This window comes from Penicillium maclennaniae, assembly GCF_028827695.1.
Source record: "Penicillium maclennaniae strain IBT 15551 chromosome Unknown utg000005l:1.0-2652337.0:1.0-2654196.0, whole genome shotgun sequence".
In the NCBI taxonomy this organism is placed as follows: domain Eukaryota; kingdom Fungi; phylum Ascomycota; class Eurotiomycetes; order Eurotiales; family Aspergillaceae; genus Penicillium; species Penicillium maclennaniae.
Window position 1 is genome coordinate 2,588,382 of NW_026623217.1, and position 18,552 is coordinate 2,606,933.

Here is an 18,552-nt window from a genome sequence, read left to right on the forward strand (position 1 = left end):
TACTATATGTGATCTCGAAACGCGCTGGCAGATTCCACCTAGCTCAGGCCCAATACGAAAAGTATGTAGCCGGAAATTGTCATCCAACTACAAGCATACTTTAACGAGCCCTGGTACGACACTAAAACCTAGTCAGAGATCGGGCGGCGGAAAACTATAGGAGAAGAACAACCGCCTTGATGGGATGAAGGGATAGTTTGGTCCCCGCATTAGAACTTTGCTTATTCAGCATCTGACATACTACTAGCATAGTGCTCGTGGTAGATTACCTCTTGTTATGACAGATTTGACCTGTTGAAATAGCCCGCTATTCTCAACCCTAGCGTGGTTATTCTGTCTGACTTTTCTTTCTGCATAACGATGTAAAGAGATCTTTACGCTTATTCTTTCGCGCGCCTTCAGCGATTATTTTCGATAGATCCGGGGAGTTTTGGGGATATAAAAGGACTCCTCGGAAGCTTTCGTTCATTACTGGTCGCCAATGAACTACGCAAATTTTGTGGCAGTCGCATTGGTCTCTCGGATTGTTAAGCTGCAAATAGATATCTCTGTTGGCATATTTAGCCGAGCTTGTGGATTGTAATTGGCTTGATGACTAGAAGCGGAGACTCCTATGGATCCTTTTCAGGTCATTCTAGAGGGAAAGGAATATTTGCACCCCGCAAAGTTTGCTTGCATATCGGCCCTATTTAGTCTTTGCATCACCTTGCGTCTACTTCCTCCGCGAGGCGATGGGTCTGACAGCGGATGAAGGAACGCTGGATGAAAGAATGAGCAGCGAGCAAGAGGGCGGTTCGCTATCATAAATGATGGAGATGCCGCACAAGAAGGTGTTGAAATTGTACCAGGGACTGCCGAAATCATATACGTCGATTGTCATGCAGATGCGGACGGAGCGGATTGTGTTGAGACACTTATTGTACAAGTGCGTCACTCAGCGACGCAGAGAAGGGGATGAAGAAGAGGACGAATTTAATCGAGGTCGGTGTCATTGTGGGGAGGGTAGCCAGACCCCCCAGAAATCCTCCTCCAATACCCGTTAAACACTGGCTTTCGAGCGACGCTATTGAGCGAGCTCCGACACAAGACGGAGCTGGGGAACTTAGCCGATTACAATACCATTGTATCAAAATCGCAGGTCATCCGCTACGTGGCCAAATTCATGCACCAAACAGGAATTCTAGGCCAGTTCCGTCCTATGGACTCCGAAGAAGTCGAATTGAACATCGAAATGCTAGAAAAAGAGACTAGCAACGGATGCTAGGAGGTGAAGACGCTGGCAACACAGATTAGACGACGGGCCGCAGCTGTGAGAGGCTGCCGTCCGAGGAATCGAAATACACTCAGAACAAAAACAGGAGGATCCAGGCATTTCGACGCGATCAAAAGCCACCGGGGCGGGGATGGAGAGATTATGGGAATTGCCGAAGTCGGAGTGGCCGCAGGGCACTGTTGAGCTGGCAGTAGCCGATTACCTTCATTAAGCGCGTTTTGTTACCGTTTTGTTGGATTGTTTGTTTGTTTTACTATGACAGTACGCCGTATCTCCTTTGTCTTTGATTACCGGGGGTATGGCGTTAGGATGGTTCTGGTTCCCGATGGAGGGAACGCCTACATAGCTACACGTTCGAAGATGGCTTAATTAGGTTATAGAAAGTTGAATCGAATTGAATTGAATTGAATTGCGTCTACTGCTGGGTATGTTTGGTTCATGTTCATTCGCCTTCGAGGTATACTTCTCAAGCATCTTCAAACCCCCTTCACTGACTTGCAACAAATAGGCTGGGTCTGTGTGACTTTTAGGTGGGGCATTATGCGTCTGCTCGCTGATTTAGCTCCGAACGGCTGGACTGGGGGAATTGGAGTTAGCAAAGAACCTTGGAAGACTGGACCTTCGGCGGTCGGCGGTAAACTGCAACGCTGATCACGAGGATCGAACCTATTAGAGCTGGATGGTTCTTACGGTATAATTAACCACCTGCGTTTGAATAACTTGTATAATCTGTATGGGGTATGGTAGTCATAAATCGGTAACCTGACATGTCAACCTCGAAAGTTGAGGTAGTGGTCTTTTTGTATGTTGTGGAGTCGTGGACTTCCAAAATAATCCAGTCTAATAAGCGATAAGGTGTCAGGCCCTTATGTCTCAAAAAAATGCGTGGCAGATACGTTCACGGAACCACTAGGAAACACACCTTGCTAGCCCTTCGTGAAGATGCTAGATTTATCTTGATTTATATGATCTTCATACCAAAGAAAAGGCTTGTTTCATGAAGCATTTGATAAAGTATTTGATACAGAATTTGACATCAATTTGTCTATGAAAATGGGGGATAAAAAAGGGGATCTGATAGGTTCGACGGGCTCAACTCATAGATTACTGGAGCACGCTGTCTCTCCCTCTTCCTTCTGCCGATGACTTGTGTAGGTGCCACACGTCAAGGATATGTGTGGGATAGAGAGTGTTGCCGCCTTCCAGTCACCTAGGCATCACGTCTTCAGGGCTGCTGTACACAGTGCAGATCGTCTGAGCTGCTTGTCTTTCCTCAAAATAATCAACCGATCCCATCTCTTTCATCATTATTATCTAAGTTCATTTGTCATCCCCGTTCACAGTAGACTATCCGGAACAAAATTCTTCCGGCGGACTGTTACAGAATCCAAATCAGTCCGAGTAATCTTCATCTTGGATTATGCCGTAACTCGTGGTGGCCCTTGACGCCCGAGCGGAAGCATGATTCATAGGGGGGGAGGGGGAAAAGCAAGAAGATAGATTCATGACTCGTTCACTGTATACCTGCGGGGCCCCAGACATCCCAAGTATTCAAGTGTGTGGGGCCAAAGGCGGGGTAAAGTATATATTCACAAGCTAGTACAGTGGCACCGCAAAAGTATTTGACCAACCTTCACACCGCTTTTTTAGCTTCATTCCACCGCCTACCATAATAGGCCTTCCAAAACACACCAAACTAGCGTGTTCTAGCAACGCGTGCCGCGTATGAAGCTATTATTATTATTTTTACCTATACCCTATACCTATACGCATATGCCTCCTATACGGATCACCCCTACGCCGTGGAGGGCACCCGTTGCCGCTCCACGAAGGCCTAAATGCGAGCTTGACGTATGGACGCGTACGAAGATCGTCGAACTGAAAACGGTTGCGCTATGGTCTTATAAGCAAATCCAGAGGGAATACCCTTCTATTCCTCTATCGACGATCAAATATACGGTCAAAAAGGCTAACGAGCGCAATATGAATATATCTTTACCTCGTTCTGGCCGTCCGAAGGTGCTAGATGAGGCTAATCGGCAGAAGATTATCGACAAAGTCCACGCCGAACCACGCGTTCAATACGCAGACCTTCTTGCAGAAGTCAGTAATAAATGCAAGAAAGACTCTATCGCTCGCTTACTGTCTGTTGAAGGTCTAAAGAAGTGGCGAGTGATGAAACGGCCTTATTTAAAGGATGAACACGCCGCAAAACGACTCTCGTGGGCGCGGAGATACGAACACTATATGAAAGAGGACTAGGATCGCGTTTTTTGGTCTGATAAGTGTTCTATCGAACGTGGGTAAGGTCTTCGACCTGAATATACCTTCACTCGTCCTTGCTATCAGGCCGAACTAGGCGATATAATGCCTACGCCTACGAAGGGGAAGCAGATTAAGTAAATGTTTTGGGCTTCATTTTCTGGTGTATATCGACGGACTGGGCTTATTCCATTAATCACCGCCGGTATATCGCAGTCTTTACGAGGGGGTGTAGATCCGTTTGTGATTAAGGATAACTATCGGAGGATCCTACCTACTTTATTATCGTCGACACTAAATGCGATATTTCAGCAAGATAATACACCTTCGTATACTGCCTATATCGTACGCGAAGCTTTAATCGAGCTAGGAATTAAGGTTATGGAATGGCCACCTATTTCGCCTGATCTTAATCCTATCGAGAACCTCTGGACGCTTCTAAAGCAGAAGATATATCAGATTCGGCCTGATCTATTGCATATGCGGAATAATAACGAAACGCTTGATATCCTGATCGATATAGCACAGGACGCGTGGGATGCGCTTGATCTAGGGATGCTTGAGCATCTATCAGAGACTATGCCGCATCGGGTGCAGGCAATTATCAAGTCAAATGGCTGGTATACTAAATATTAGTGGTGTGGTGCATGAATTCATGGAGTTTTATGGCTGGCAGAAAATATGGCAGAAAATAAGGCGGTCTATAGGTGGTCAAATACTTTTGCGGTGCCACTGTACATACTAGTAGTAGTACATGGTGGTACATACCAGTAGTAGTTAGTAGTTATTAATCTGACTACCTAGGTAGGCAACGTGACTTGTCTCCTAGCTATTAATTCCAATAGCCGAAAACCCGGATGCTTCATATAACATTATCTCCAACCTTGGAACTTCCCCTTTGAAACACCCCATTTTCAGTACACCATTCGAGCAACCTTTTGATATCAAGTCAATTTGCAGCGGAGACGCAACTAAATCGGATACATACCTGTAGTGGCGTTCTAGTCAGAGCTTTCCTCACTTCGGTCCAACAAATGGCCCCAGCTCAGACCGCTGAGCGGCAGGCTGATATGTCTGGTTCAGGCAATGAGAAGACGTCCAAACCACGCCATCGAGCATCCGTGGCTTGCATTGCCTGCCGAGAACGACGAACAAGGTGTGTAGTATATACGGGAGAACGGTCCTGCACCCAGTGTATGAACACCGGCCAGGAATGTATCATCAAGAACGATGACCAAAGAAGAAAGTACGTTCTTCAGGTTACTCGAGTTTCATCCTGATGCAGGGAGCTAACAGTAATTCCTAGGCCAGTCTCGAAGGCACATGTAAATTTGCTCGAAGATAGGATAAACCAACTAGAAACAGCACTGCGAGAAAAGGAGGAGGAGCCGCGGTCTGCAGACCAGCAGCAGAACAACGGCCAAGCGATCAGCAACACCAGAGAGAATGTTTCTCAGAACGCACAGTCGGAGTCCACTACCTTCGCCTTGCCTAATCTCCCAGGTTCTGAACCAACATTTCCCAGACACCGGATCGAGTCAGCTGGAGACCCGTATAGCCTGCAAGACAGCACAGCTGGCCCAGGAAGCTCCAGCTGCAGGAAGTCGCCCATGGTTCACAAACTCCTGTCCACCCGAGGTCAAGTTAGCTTTGATCATCTTGCGGGGCGGCTACGTTACTTTGGCCCTACAACAAATTGCCACATTTATTCCGATATTGCTGGAGAATCGGAAGAGAGCCGCCGGCAAGCCAAAGAACAGGAGCGACGGACGCAGCGTGTGTTATCATCCTTATCGCATGCGACGCGTGACTATTTGATGGATCTCTTTTGGCAGGATTACAATTCCGTTATCCATGTGATCCACCGCGTAGCGTTTGAAAAGGGAAGAGATGCCGGCGGGGGACCATTTTATTCAGGGTTCCTGCACATATGTATCCTGGCTGCCGGATGCCGCTTTGCGGATAAGCAGCGGCCGGATATGCGAGGCATCATGCTACCTGGAAGAGAGAGCACCCTCCACAGAGAAGCCAAGTATATGCTTGATTACGAAATCGAGCGGCCGGGCGGGATTCCATCCATCGGAGCTTTGCTTCTTCTGGGGAGACCTAGAAGTTGGTTGCGGTAGGGATAATGCCGGCTGGTTGTACTCCGGAATGGCGTATCGTCTGTGCTTCGATGTAGGGCTACACCTAGATCGATCGGGCCCAGGAGTGTCGCAGGAAGACATTGAGATCGACCGCATGACTCTTTGGGCTTGTGTTGTCTTCGACCGATATTGGTCCCTATTTCTCGGCCGACCAACGGCTTTGAAACCAGATGACTTGGAAGTCTACGAGCTCTCGCGGCAGTTCGACCGATTAGGCACCTCCCAGCCAGTGGGCCCGGAGAAGAGTCTTGAGACAAAAATATACCAGAAATTGTTCGAAATCATGGAGCTGGCCGGGAAAATCACTAATACTGTGGAAAACGTGTCGAGTCGGAGTGCCAACCTCGATCGACTTGCATACCTTCGAATGGCGGCTCTCGATAGCGAGCTTGGGGAATGGTACGCGCGACTGCCGGTGGAGCTGCAGTATACTGCGGAGAATGTCAAGACGGCCCCCTTCTCATTCTTCTTGCTTCATCAACAGTATTACTCCACTATGATTATGTTGCACCGCCCATTCGCAGCTTACGAGGATATTTTGAACGGCACGAGCAATTGCAAGACGAACGACGGTGATTCAATCGAAGCCGCAAGCCGTCTGTCTATCATCTCTCGTGAGACATGTACTACCTGCGCTAGTCGGATCGCGCAGATTTTCTGGCAGCATCGTCGACGATTCGATACTCGAAAGATATTCGTCACCGGCCTGCAGCATGCTGGAAACGCAGCAATTGCGCTGGTAGCTGCAATAACATCGTCAAGGGACCGAGTCGCCAATGAGAAGAACATGAGGTACCTAGAATGCCTGACCGCCGTGCTGAAAGACATGTCCGAAACATATCAACCAGCGGAGCGGATGGCTACCACGTTCAACGTAGCCCTTCTAGAGCTCAAAGACCTTCAGCCAGCTCGAAATTCGCCCAGCTTGGTGCCAGCCAGGCGAGGGAGTTCTGCAGATTACGAGGACGAAACAGACTGTGTTTCCTCTAAGAGGGGTCCGTCAAACAGACCGCGAGCAAACGCGCAGCCGAGGCAGTCAATGCCCTCTCCGGCCGAGCAATTCCGCAGGCCTTTGAAAGACATATTGCCATCACCCCCGCCGACCTCACAGTCGACCTCAGATAAGATTAGTGGATATGGGGTAACAGACGAAGACTTTGTAGTCACTGCCGGAGACATGAGCAACATCGACGACTCCTGGCCTATTTTCAGTGAGTCGGACCCATTTGCGATCGAGGATGACATGGCTGGCCACTCGTCATCGCCTGTATTCCGTTCAGCGTGGGCCAGTGGTGAAACGCCTTCATATTCCCGGTTAGCAAGGGAGAGCAACGTGAGATTTATGGACCTCCTTGAAGACTCTGGTGGATCAGTCCAGGGCAGGGAAATCAGTGGGGGTGACAACAGCATGCCACAAATTTCCGGCAGTGGTGCGGATGCTGGTAGCTCTGGCATGACAGGCTTGTCCCAGAGCGGCGTTCGTTATAGTGATTTGGGTAGTTCATCTTTCAGCGACAGGATTCGGGGAGACCAGCCAGCAGATCGGAAACCAAGCAGCACAGATGCGAGGAATACCGAGATCCTAACAAGGCCAGACAACATCTGGACCGAGATAATCAGTTGATATGTCTTTTAAGTGACTGTTCAATGTTATCAGCACGAGGATTATGCTTTGATGTTACACAACTTGATTGGGGAGGCTACCTGCATGGCAAAGGCAAGCCTCGCGTAGTACTGATGCGCTGGCCCTCGGTACTTTGTGCTATTTTACTACATTTAGACTCATACTAGTAACGAGATGTGAACGCTCACTGCCATTTTTAAGTTTCTAGAGCCTTGATAACCCAGAGGAAATCGTTGTCTGTCCACGTTTCCTACCACCCTACTCCCCGCCGGAAATAAATGGAGATCTGTATTCCGTAGGGAGTGCTTATGCCTGGCATACGTTCCTGGACCGTGAAGCCACTAGAAGGCACAACCCCAGGGTTAGATTCAATCATCCAGAACAGTAAGCACGGAACACGCTTACCCATCCGCTAGCATCGCCGCCCCATATATATAGCTGCTCATCGGTGACGCAAGGAAAGTGATATGATCGGCGATTTCGACCATCTCCACCATTCTACTTGCGGGTATTTTTGGGATTTCTTTCTGGATCACATCAGTCTGCATGATACTTTGGACGAGAGACGTTGCCACGTATCCAGGGCACATGGCATTGATTCTGATTCCGTTTGGCGCATATAGGACGGCGTCCGCCCACGTAAAGCCGATGACTCTGTGTTTCGATGCTGTGTACGTCACCACAGGAACGCACAGAGATGTTGCGATCAAGGCGTGTATAGAGGCTAAATTGATGATGACACCTCGGTAATATGGCGAAGAGCTACGCGGAGGATTGGACAAGCAGACGCAGCAAAGCGGCGGACGTGAGGCCACTTACTTCTTCAACTTTTCCTGCCGCAGCATCACCCTTATCTTGGCACGGCTACTGAGAGTCATATCCACATCCAGGGTCTTGGACCATTCTTCCACGTTATGCTCGGCCGATAGATCCATGGAGCGCCCAATCCCCGCATTCTTCACGGCAAAATCGATCCTACCGAACTGGCCCACTGTTTTGGCCACTGCATTGTTAATGGATGCTTCGCTGGTCACGTCTATTCTGGGAGTAATGACTTATATGCCATCAAAACTGGATTGAATCTCTCGGGCGGCCGTCTGTGCTGCGGAGAGGTTGATATCGGCCAGAGCTAGTTGGTGGACGCCATGCTTAGCGAACGAGTATGCGGTCACTTTGCCAATGCCTTCATTCGTGGGTTCCCGGGTTAGCTCCAATTGCCGCTCCAGTGGTGAAGCCTGCGCCATGTAATAAGGCAATCATTTGCAAAGATCCTTACCTAGAGATAGAAACTGACCTGCCGATAGATCGAGGCACTTTTAGTACAGTGATGTTGCAAAAGTTTGAAACCTCTTGTTGACTGTTCTCGTCTCCGCCTTCTAATAGCAGAGTAGTAGCTACCTAAGATGGAATAGACTGGCCTATCTATTCCATCTTAGGTAGCTACTGGTCTCTCGCGGTCAAGAATTGTGGGGAATTGGTGGTTTCTAACTTTTGCAACGCCACTGTATGACGATCGTGACTATTCCTTTATATTAACTTGATACCGGTCGGCGGATCAGTTCAGGCCCAGCCCAGCAAGATCTTGAGAAGCAAGGTTCATCATCTACAGGAACAAGTGTTGCAGTGGATGATGGTCTGCCCAAGGTCGGCCTAAATAATCCCTAGAAGGTCCCGGCTATCGTTTTCCAGGTACTATTAAAGTAATCGGTAAGCGAGCCGGCCCATGTAAACGAGCCGGCCACGCAACCCGACCTATTAAATTCAAATGCATTTATTTTGACCAAAACTCCATTAAATTGAATACACTGAAATTTTCATTTATCTGGACATGTAACTCTTCTATAATTCTGATTTTGGTATAACCTGTATGTTAGTAATGCTCTCCTTTGTGGCTGTAAAGGTAGCGAAGGCCTTCTTCGCTTAGGGGGGGGGGGGACACGAAGCTAAATGTCGTGCTTGTACGAACGAACCGTAGGCCGCACTGGTGTAGAGATGGCGAACTAGCGGAAGCGAGGTTTATATGATGGATACCCGATGATACATACGGTTGTTAGACCCGTGAACGTGATAGCAACAAGCCTCTGGGCTTATCACCTCTTTGTATGGCTAGGGAAGTATAAGCATGGGAAAATGCTGATATATTGGATGCAGATTGAAAGGAAGATTATCTAGGCTATGAGAGAGAGACCCATGAGAGACATGGTAGTGCAAATTTGTCGGAACCTGTGGCACCGCCCCAGTGCCTCCAACGGGAAGGAGAGTACGCGTTGATGATAATCACAGTATAATAATATAAACCCAATATCAAAAAAAGGAGGCGTTTGAAGTCCACTATATATGTGACGCATGAATGTCTTGTGGCCTGAGAGAGGCCTGAGGGGGAACGTGATCTGGAAGGAGCCGTGGGTCTAACCCGATTCGGGATAGAAGTGGGTTTGTTTCGTAGATGCTCGTTTCCCTCTTTCTCTCTTCTTTTTCTTCTCCAGTTTAGTTGCTTCTGTTAATATTGGAATATAGACCAATGCTACATAGAAAGATCTATCCTTATATTCAACATATAAGACCAGATTGTATTGATCACGTGACCAGATTTTTCTTCTATCAAAATGATGTTTTGACCACTTCTGATTCTGGTCCGCGGCCCTCCCCCGAACGATAGGCGGGACCATTTTCCTTTAGGGGTAAATGGTCCGCCTTCAGGCATGAATGGTCCGTTCCTTCGGGGGTACTTTCGGGCATGCCTTGCCCGCGGACTTCGACCATAGTCTTCGGACCCCGGTGAACAGACTTCGACCCTCGGTCCCTTAAGGATAGGCGGACCACTTTCCCTTAGGGGTAAAATGGTCCACCTTTAGGCATACATAGCCTGATCCTGCGGGGGTGCTTTCGGGGTGGCTTAGACCGTCGATCCTTGACATCATTCTTTTCGCTTCTCTTCGGTTCCCTTCTTTGCCACCTTCATTATGTTGCTGCCTAGTGTTTGTACGTCATTTGTATGTTATTCTCTAGACGTTATTTCTAGGCTATCCTAGCCTATAAATACGTCCTTCTTGTCTAGCAGATAGAATCAAGTCAGTTCTACTTTCCTGAAGTCAGTTCTACTTTCCTGAAGTCAGTTCTACTTTCCTGAAGTCATTTCTACTTTCCTGAAGTCATTGTCCACTTTCCAAAGTCATCTCTACCTTCTTCCTTTGATCCTCAGGACTGTGGTTCTGCCTTCGTTTAGGCTATATCTGCTTATAGTCTATCCTACGACCTTTGACCTTCTACCTTTGTCTGGCACCGACTGACCTAGTCAGACTAAGGTTGATCCCACGGACTTAAGGGACCACGATCTGCTTCGTGGTAGCTTTACCCTTATATCCCAACAGTTAATAATACACGAATTCTTCTTTGTCTTAGTCGGTAATATATAACTAAACTACTCTTTTCTCTTTCTTATTGCCTCTGGGTACAGTCCAGATATTAGACACTGCGCTATCGCTATCTTACCCCACTAGTGATACCCTTTAACGAATTGAAACTAAATAAATAAACCCCGAACCAAACCTTTGCCGAACGCTATAACAAAATAATATTATAGGTAAAGGAACTAATATCTATACGAAGTCTAAGTCGCGTGACCGACGCGGGAGACGTACTATACTGACTAAGAATCTCCTCTCTAAGGAGGGGGATAATAAGGAAAATATCTAAGAGAAGCTCGCTAAGAAATAGGAGCTACCTAAGTTCTCGACCCTATCTTAGAACCTATTAAGACACTATAATATAATTAGCTTCGAGATCGATAACCTAGAGACTAAGGACCTTATCCGCTAGGAGTTTTACTCTAAGGATTAGTTCCGAAAGAAAGTCTAAAAGAATATAGATAGCCTATAGGAATAATTAATCTAGCGCGAGACCTATTAGACCTAATAAGACCTATAGATCTCTAAAAATATATATTGAAATGGGAACGGCTCGATGGCTGTCTGGCGATGCAGACTGGACAACACACACACACAGCCTGTCTGGTGTAGAGGATGCTGGATGAGGCCGTACTGATGCCCTGTTGCGGCCGTGCGGGATAATCTTAATGCTGCATTATGGATAGAAGAAATTGGGTGAATCCTGAATGAATTTGGGTAGATGACTTGTCTCTCTCTAAGTGTGTCTGGAGATGTACTATGCACTGCAGACATTAAATTATGCCTGAGGCCACACATAGGCTCATTATGTCACCAGTTCTCCCACTACAATATTTAGTATAACTTTTATAAACTAATAATAAGTAACTTAAGGCTACTATTATTAACGTAACCTAAGAGCGAGATAAGGCTATTACTTACTAGGATCTTATAGTTAGCGAACGGAATAACCTTACTTTTTAGCTCCTTTAATCCGTAGCGCCGAGCCCTTAAAATACTCTAAACTATTAAGACCCCCTAAGTCCCTAAAGCCTAAGGCTATCTATTAGCTAAAATACCTAATACTCCTATATTAGATAATAGTAAGATAGTTCAATTTAACGCTTAGGCTACGATAATTAAATATAAGTTAGCTACGAATGCTAATTATTATTTTACTACTAAATATTATATAATTTATATTATAAGCTATTATAAAGGGAAGGTACTTCTTTATATCTACCCCTTATTTAAAATAAGATACCTTAAACCCTTATTAGGATACCCTAGATATTATAGAGTACCTAAAGGGTATCTTTTAGAACCTAAACTATATTACTAAGGCTTACTAGGAATATTAGTATCTAATAATAAAGCTAAAGGACGACTTTTACGATTTTCTCGCTAAATTCATTTATCTTATTAAAGAAATAAATTAACTAAAGGATCGCCGGAAGCGAGACCTTTATAATAAGCTACCGAACTTACTGCAGACCTAAATAATATTACTTATAGATAAGACTTCCGTTAATTTTAATAAGTTAATTTATATTTACTAAAGCGTAGCTTATAATATTACCCTTTAATTTAAGGCTAAGAAGTCCTATAAACTATGTCAGCATATTCAAGGACTGTCAGCATTACCTTTGTCAGCATTATCAAGGACTGTCAGCATTACCTTTAGTCATCCAAGAAGACTATGATCTTTATAATTGGTCAGGTAAATACGAAAAGCCACCTAATTATAATAGGTCTATTAAAAGGTGTTCTATGGATAGACTATTAATGATGCCTTGACAATAGGTCTAGACTATTAATGATGCCTTGACAACTAAAAATGATGCCTAGACTATGATTGATTTCAAAGCAAGACAGGCCTAGACTTAAAACAATGCAAGTCTAATATAGGCCTAGAATATTGTTGATTGGATATAAATATGTCCGCAATTCTCTACAAAAAAAAATTAATTCTTCTTCAATCATCATATCATACCCTAAGGTTTCCTATTAAGGAAATATTCTTTTATTCATCGAAGGATAAGACTTGATCTCTTATTGGATCTCCCACTGGATCTCCCACAAACTAATTACCCTCTCTAAAGCTATTATAGGAGTCTTAGCTAATATAACTTATTCCCGTGTCTTATAGTCACTTTTCATAAAGCGCGAGAGTATAGATATCGCTCTATATAAGCTACTATTAGTTAATAAATATAATACTTTAATAAAGAAAGATCGTTACTTTAACTACTATAAGTAAGGGTATATAACTCACGAGTACCTAAAAAAGAATATTATCTCTATAATCGCTACTATTAAACTTTAGGTACTTAAATAGCTACCTAATCTCTCTTAGGATAATTAGTTAGGAAAAGTTTAAATCTAAAAGAAGTCTCCTTTCTAGGTAATAAGAAGTTATTACTTTATTCTCTGGATTTAACTAGATTATTTAGATTAAGCAAAAGTCTTAGTTTTATTACTTAGATAGCCTATAATAGATATTCTCTTTTAATTTTAGCACTTAGTGATACTAAAGTAAATAGTTATATTTATATTAATTTATCCCTTACGATATAGGCCGCGAAGGTATTTAGCCTATATACTCTACTCTTACCTTACTTAATCCCGACTAAGGGCTATAATAGATACCTAGGAAAATTAATTACTTATACCCTTAAATTAACCTTAATTCTTAATAGCTAGAGACTTCTTCGCTTACCTATATTAATTACTAATCTCGGATAATATAACCTAATTCTTAGGCGTAGTTTAAGGAGTTCGGTGTTCTCCCGGACTACTAAAAAGAATAACTTATCTAGCCCGAGGAGCCTAGTCTCGAGAATAATATAACTACGAAGATACCTATTATTCTCTCTTAGGCTATTCTTAAAGGACTAAAGCTAGATTCTTAACACTAAGAGGATATTAACTAATAAAATAGGTTATTTTATGACTTCCCCTAATCGCGGATAGCTAGAAAGCTTCTTCTATTTAGGGGTAACTAAGTCTATAATCTAGAGCCTCTATAGTAACTATAAAAACCTTAAGAACGCTATATTAGTCCCTTAGATATAATTATACTTATCGGAGATATTAGGTTTTACTAATATATTAGGAAGAAAGATAATAAGGTCTTTCTTACTTCTCTTTATAAGATTAACTATATCTTAGAAGAGAAGCGGGATACCTAATAATAGGCTAAAGACTAAGAGATATAGAGTATAATCCCTAAGGAGTACTATAAGTATATTAATATTTTCTTAAAATAGGATTTAAATACCTTACCGCTACACTAAGGTACGACCGATTATTAGATCTTTCTTAATAAGGGAATAACGCCCGGATACTACCCTCTTTATAAGTAATCTAAGGAAGAACTCTAGGCAATAAAAGCTTATATTACTTAGAACCTTACCTAAGGCTTTATTATACCTAGTAAGGCCCCCTATATATCTCCTATCCTAATAGTCAGGAAAGCTAATAGTAATCTGCGGCTCTATATAGATTATCGGAAGCTTAACGCGCTTACGAAGAAAGACTATTACCCTCTACCACTTATTAATAAGATTCTCTAATAGCTTAGGAAGGCTAAGATACTTATAAGACTTAATATTCGTTAAGGGTTCTATTAAATCCGGATATATCCTAACTTAGAGGATCTTATCACCTTTCGAACGCGCTATAGATCCTTTAAGTATAAGATAATACCCTTTAGCGTCATAAATAGGCCTACTATATTCCAGAGGTTTATTAACGAGACGCTAGGCAATTACCTAGATAATATCGCTATTACGTTTATCGATAATATCCTAATTTATAGCGAGATAATTAAGGAATATATTCAGTACGTAAAGAAGGTCCTATAATAACTCCGTGAGGCCGGCTTATAGGCGAGCCTAGGTAAGTATAAGTTCTATTAGCAGAGTACCTATTTCCTAGGGTTTATTATTGTTGGGATATAAGGGGAAAGCTACCACGAAGCAGATCGTGGCCCCTTAAGTCCGTGGGATCAACCTTAGTCCGGCTGGGTCAGTCGGTGCCAGACAAAGGTAGAAGGTCAAAGGTCGTAGGATAGACTATAAGCAGATATAGCCTAAACGAAGGCAGAACCACAGTCCTGAGGATCAAAGGAAGAAGGTAGAGATGACTTTTGGAAAGTGGAAAATGACTTGAGGAAAGTAGAACTGACTTCAGGAAAGTGGAAATGACTTCAGGAAAGTAGAACTGACTTGATTCTATCTGCTAGACAAGAAGGACGTATTTGTAGGCTAGGATAGCCTAGAAATGACGTCTAGAATAACATACAAATGACGTACAAACACTAGGCAGCAACATAATGAAGGTGGCAAAAAAGGGAACCGAAGAGAAGCGAACAGAATGATGTCAAGGATCGACGGTCTAAGCCACTCCGAAAGCACCCCCGCAGGATCAGGCTATGCATGCCTGAAGGTGGACCATTTTACCCCTAAGGGAAAGTGGTCCGCCTATCCTTAAGGGGACTGAGGGTCAAAGTCTGTTCACCGAGGTCCGAAGACCATGGTCGAAGTCCGCGGGCAAGGCATGCCCGAAGGCACCCCCGAAGGAACGGACTATTCATGCCTGAAGGCGGACTATTTACCCCTAAAGGAAGATGGTCCCGCCTATCGTTCGGGGGAGGGCCGCGGACCAGAATCAGAAGTGGTCAAAACATCATTTTGATTGAAGAAAAATCTGGTCACGTGATCAATGCAATCTGGTCTTATATGTTGAATATAAGGATAGATCTTTCTATGTAGCATTGGTCTATATTCCAATACATACAAATACTAGGCAGCAACATAATGAAGGTGGCAAAGAAGGGAACCGAAGAAAAGCCAAAAGAATGATGTCAAGGATCGACGGTTTAAGCCACCCCGAAAGCTTCCCCGCAGTATCAGGCTGTGCATGCCCAAAGGTAGACCATTTTATCCCTAAGGGAAAGTGGTCCGCCTATCCTTAAGGGGACCGAGGGTCGAAGTCTGTTCACCGAGGTCCGAAGACCATGGTCGAAGTCCGCAGGCAAGATATGCCCGAAGGCACCCCCGAAGGAACGGACCATTCATGCCTAAAAGGAAAATAGTCCCGCCTATCGTTCGGGGGAGGGCCGCGGACCAGAATCAGAAGTGGTCAAAATATCATTTTGATAGAAGAAAAATCTGGTCACGTGTTCAATATCTGATCTTATATGTTGAATATAAGGATAGATCTTTCTATGTAGCATTGGTCTATATTCCAATAATTATTAGTACTAAAGGGGTCCGTATAGATCCTACTAAAACTGCTATTATTTAAGATTAGTAGTAACCTATAATATTTCGCGGTATACGATCGTTCCTTAGCTTCTGCGATTTTTATTAGAGGTTCGTTAAGAACTATAGCCGAATCGCGAAACTATTAAATTGCCTAACAGAAGATAATATACCCTTCGAATAAAGTGAGGCTTACGAAAGTGCCTTCTAGGGACTTAAGGAGAAGCTTACTTCGGCCCTAATCCTAGTATGTTATAACCTAACCGCTCCGACTAAGATTAAGACTAATATATCTAATAGGTATATTAGTGGAGTAATATCCTAAATATAACTTAATAGATATTAGTACCTAGTAAGCTTCTATTCGAAGAAGCTTAATTAAGCCTAGTAACAGTATAATATATATAATTATAAAATACTCGTAATTGTCCTCGCACTTAAGGAGTAGAGGGCGGAGCTTAAAGGCCTTTAGCGAGAGGATCGGTTTAGTATCTTCTCCGATTATTAAGCCCTATAGTATTTTATAACTACTAAGAAACTAAATTTATATTAGGCTCGGTAGGCTAAGTTCCTATCCTAATTCTACTTCTTAATCCGTTACTTTATAGGGAAGCGAAATATTATCGTAGATACCCTCTCCTAAAAAGATCTTAGTTTAGAAAATAGATAAGAATAGATTCTTCTCCCTCAGTTATATCTTAAGTATAGCGTATACCCGAGGACTATAATAATTTTACTTCTACCCTAATTAGTACCTCCGAATATATTTTAACGGCTACCGGTAGCTCCAATATTATTACCTAAGTAACCCTTATAAACTAATAATATAAGAGTCTTAAGGAATACCGAGAATTAGCAAGAACTAATCCGGATAGACCTTAGAAACTATAAGATAGGCTACTATTAAATATAGGTCGCCTAATAATATTAGATAATAAGAACTTATAGGCCCGGTTACTTAATAAGATCTATTAGTAACCCTTAATAACGTATCCTAGATAGGAGAAGACAAAGGCTCTCCTATCTATATAGTATTTTTAGCCTAGATAGTCTACTAATATTAAATATTATATAGATAACTATCTAGTCTATAAGTATATAAAGATATAAAGAGACCGGCCCCTAGGTCTATTATAATCTCTTCTCTCGCTAGACTGTCTACAGTAATATATTATAATAGATTTCCGATTATTCCCTAAAGATAAGTGGGGTTTCGATATAATATTTATAGTAGTTAACCGATTAAGTAAGCGGCTAGTCTCCCTTCTATATTATAAGATAATTAGAGCTCTAGAGATAGCCTAGTTATTTATCTCTAATATTATACGGTACTTTAGCTTACTAGTGAGATCTCACACGCTGGTGCTCGCGCTTAACCCATAGGCTAAAAGCCATAACGAGATCTCTCGGTACCGAGAGATCCGTTGCACCAGTATATATATTAGGTAACCACCTTCTGTGATCACACTAGACTTAATTATATTAGACTAAGAAGGCTAATTTATCTCAGAATTCTAAATAGAGATTTACTAAGTCCTAAGGATTAAGTATAAGCTATCGATAATATATTACCCCTAGATAGATAGCCAGAGCGAGATTACCAACTAATATATAATATAGCGACTTCGTATATTAGTGAATTAATATTAGGATAACTAATCTATTGGAATATAGACCAATGCTACATAGAAAGATCTATCCTTATATTCAACATATAAGACCAGATTGCATTGATCACGTGACCAGATTTTTCTTCTATCAAAATGATATGTTGACCACTTCTGATTCTGGTCTGCGGCCCTCCCCCGAACGATAGGCGGGACCATTTTCCGTTAGGAGTAGATGGTCCGCCTTCAGGCATGAATGGTCCGTTCCTTCGGGGGTGCCTTCGGGCATGCCTTGCCCGCGGACTTCGACCATGGTCTTCGGACCCCGGTGAACAGACTTCGACCCTCGGTCCCCTTAAGGATAGGCGGACCACTTTCCCTTAGGGGTAAAATGGTCCACCTTTAGGCATGCATAGCCTGATCCTGCGGGGGTGCTTTCGGGGTGGCTTAGACCGTCGATCCTTGACATCATTCTTTTCGCTTCTCTTCGGTTCCCTTCTTTGCCACCTTCATTATGTTGCTGCCTAGTGTTTGTACGTCATTTGTATGTTATTCTAGACGTCATTTCTAGGCTATCCTAGCCTATAAATACGTCCTTCTTGTCTAGCAGATAGAATCAAGTCATTTCTACTTTCCTGAAGTCATTTTCCACTTTCCAAAGTCATCTCTACCTTCTTCCTTTGATCCTCAGGACTGTGGTTCTGCCTTCGTTTAGGCTATATCTGCTTATAGTCTATCCTACGACCTTTGACCTTCTACCTTTGTCTGACACCGACTGACCTAGTCAGACTAAGGTTGATCCCACGGACTTAAGGGGCCACGATCTGCTTCGTGGTAGCTTTACCCTTATATCCCAACAGTTATGAGCCCGGATCTCGCTTCCCTTTGATATCTATTGCGGTCTTCTATTGAAGACTAGTCCTTCTGCTGCGGTCTTATACCCGATAGTTATAAGACTTGTGATCCAAAGCTATCGACGACTTCTT

The 18,552-nt window shown here is 43.5% G+C and overlaps 4 protein-coding genes across 4 annotated transcripts; 3 read left to right on the plus strand and 1 right to left on the minus strand.

Annotated features, from left to right (window-relative positions):
• Positions 1 to 809: 809 nt before the first annotated feature.
• N7477_006213 (uncharacterized protein) lies at positions 810 to 1,264 on the plus strand (the record flags this gene model as incomplete). The annotated part of the gene is made up of 2 exons (XM_056967876.1): positions 810 to 981; positions 1,020 to 1,264. 2 exons carry the CDS (start codon positions 810 to 812, stop codon positions 1,262 to 1,264), a joined length of 417 nt encoding a protein of 138 aa, XP_056822630.1.
• A 1,782-nt stretch (positions 1,265 to 3,046) lies between these two features.
• Positions 3,047 to 3,535, plus strand: N7477_006214 (uncharacterized protein; the record flags this gene model as incomplete). The annotated part of the gene is made up of 1 exon (XM_056967877.1): positions 3,047 to 3,535. One exon carries the CDS (start codon positions 3,047 to 3,049, stop codon positions 3,533 to 3,535), a length of 489 nt encoding a protein of 162 aa, XP_056822631.1.
• Positions 3,536 to 4,765: 1,230 nt separating this feature from the next.
• N7477_006215 (fungal specific transcription factor domain-containing protein) lies at positions 4,766 to 7,306 on the plus strand (the record flags this gene model as incomplete). The annotated part of the gene is made up of 3 exons (XM_056967878.1): positions 4,766 to 4,781; positions 4,847 to 5,647; positions 5,730 to 7,306. 3 exons carry the CDS (start codon positions 4,766 to 4,768, stop codon positions 7,304 to 7,306), a joined length of 2,394 nt encoding a protein of 797 aa, XP_056822632.1.
• Positions 7,307 to 7,707: 401 nt separating this feature from the next.
• Positions 7,708 to 8,550, minus strand: N7477_006216 (SDR family NAD(P)-dependent oxidoreductase; the record flags this gene model as incomplete). The annotated part of the gene is made up of 3 exons (XM_056967879.1): positions 7,708 to 8,068; positions 8,126 to 8,309; positions 8,379 to 8,550. The coding sequence occupies 3 exons, from the start codon at positions 8,548 to 8,550 to the stop codon at positions 7,708 to 7,710; spliced, it is 717 nt and encodes a 238-aa protein (XP_056822633.1).
• Positions 8,551 to 18,552: the final 10,002 nt, after the last annotated feature.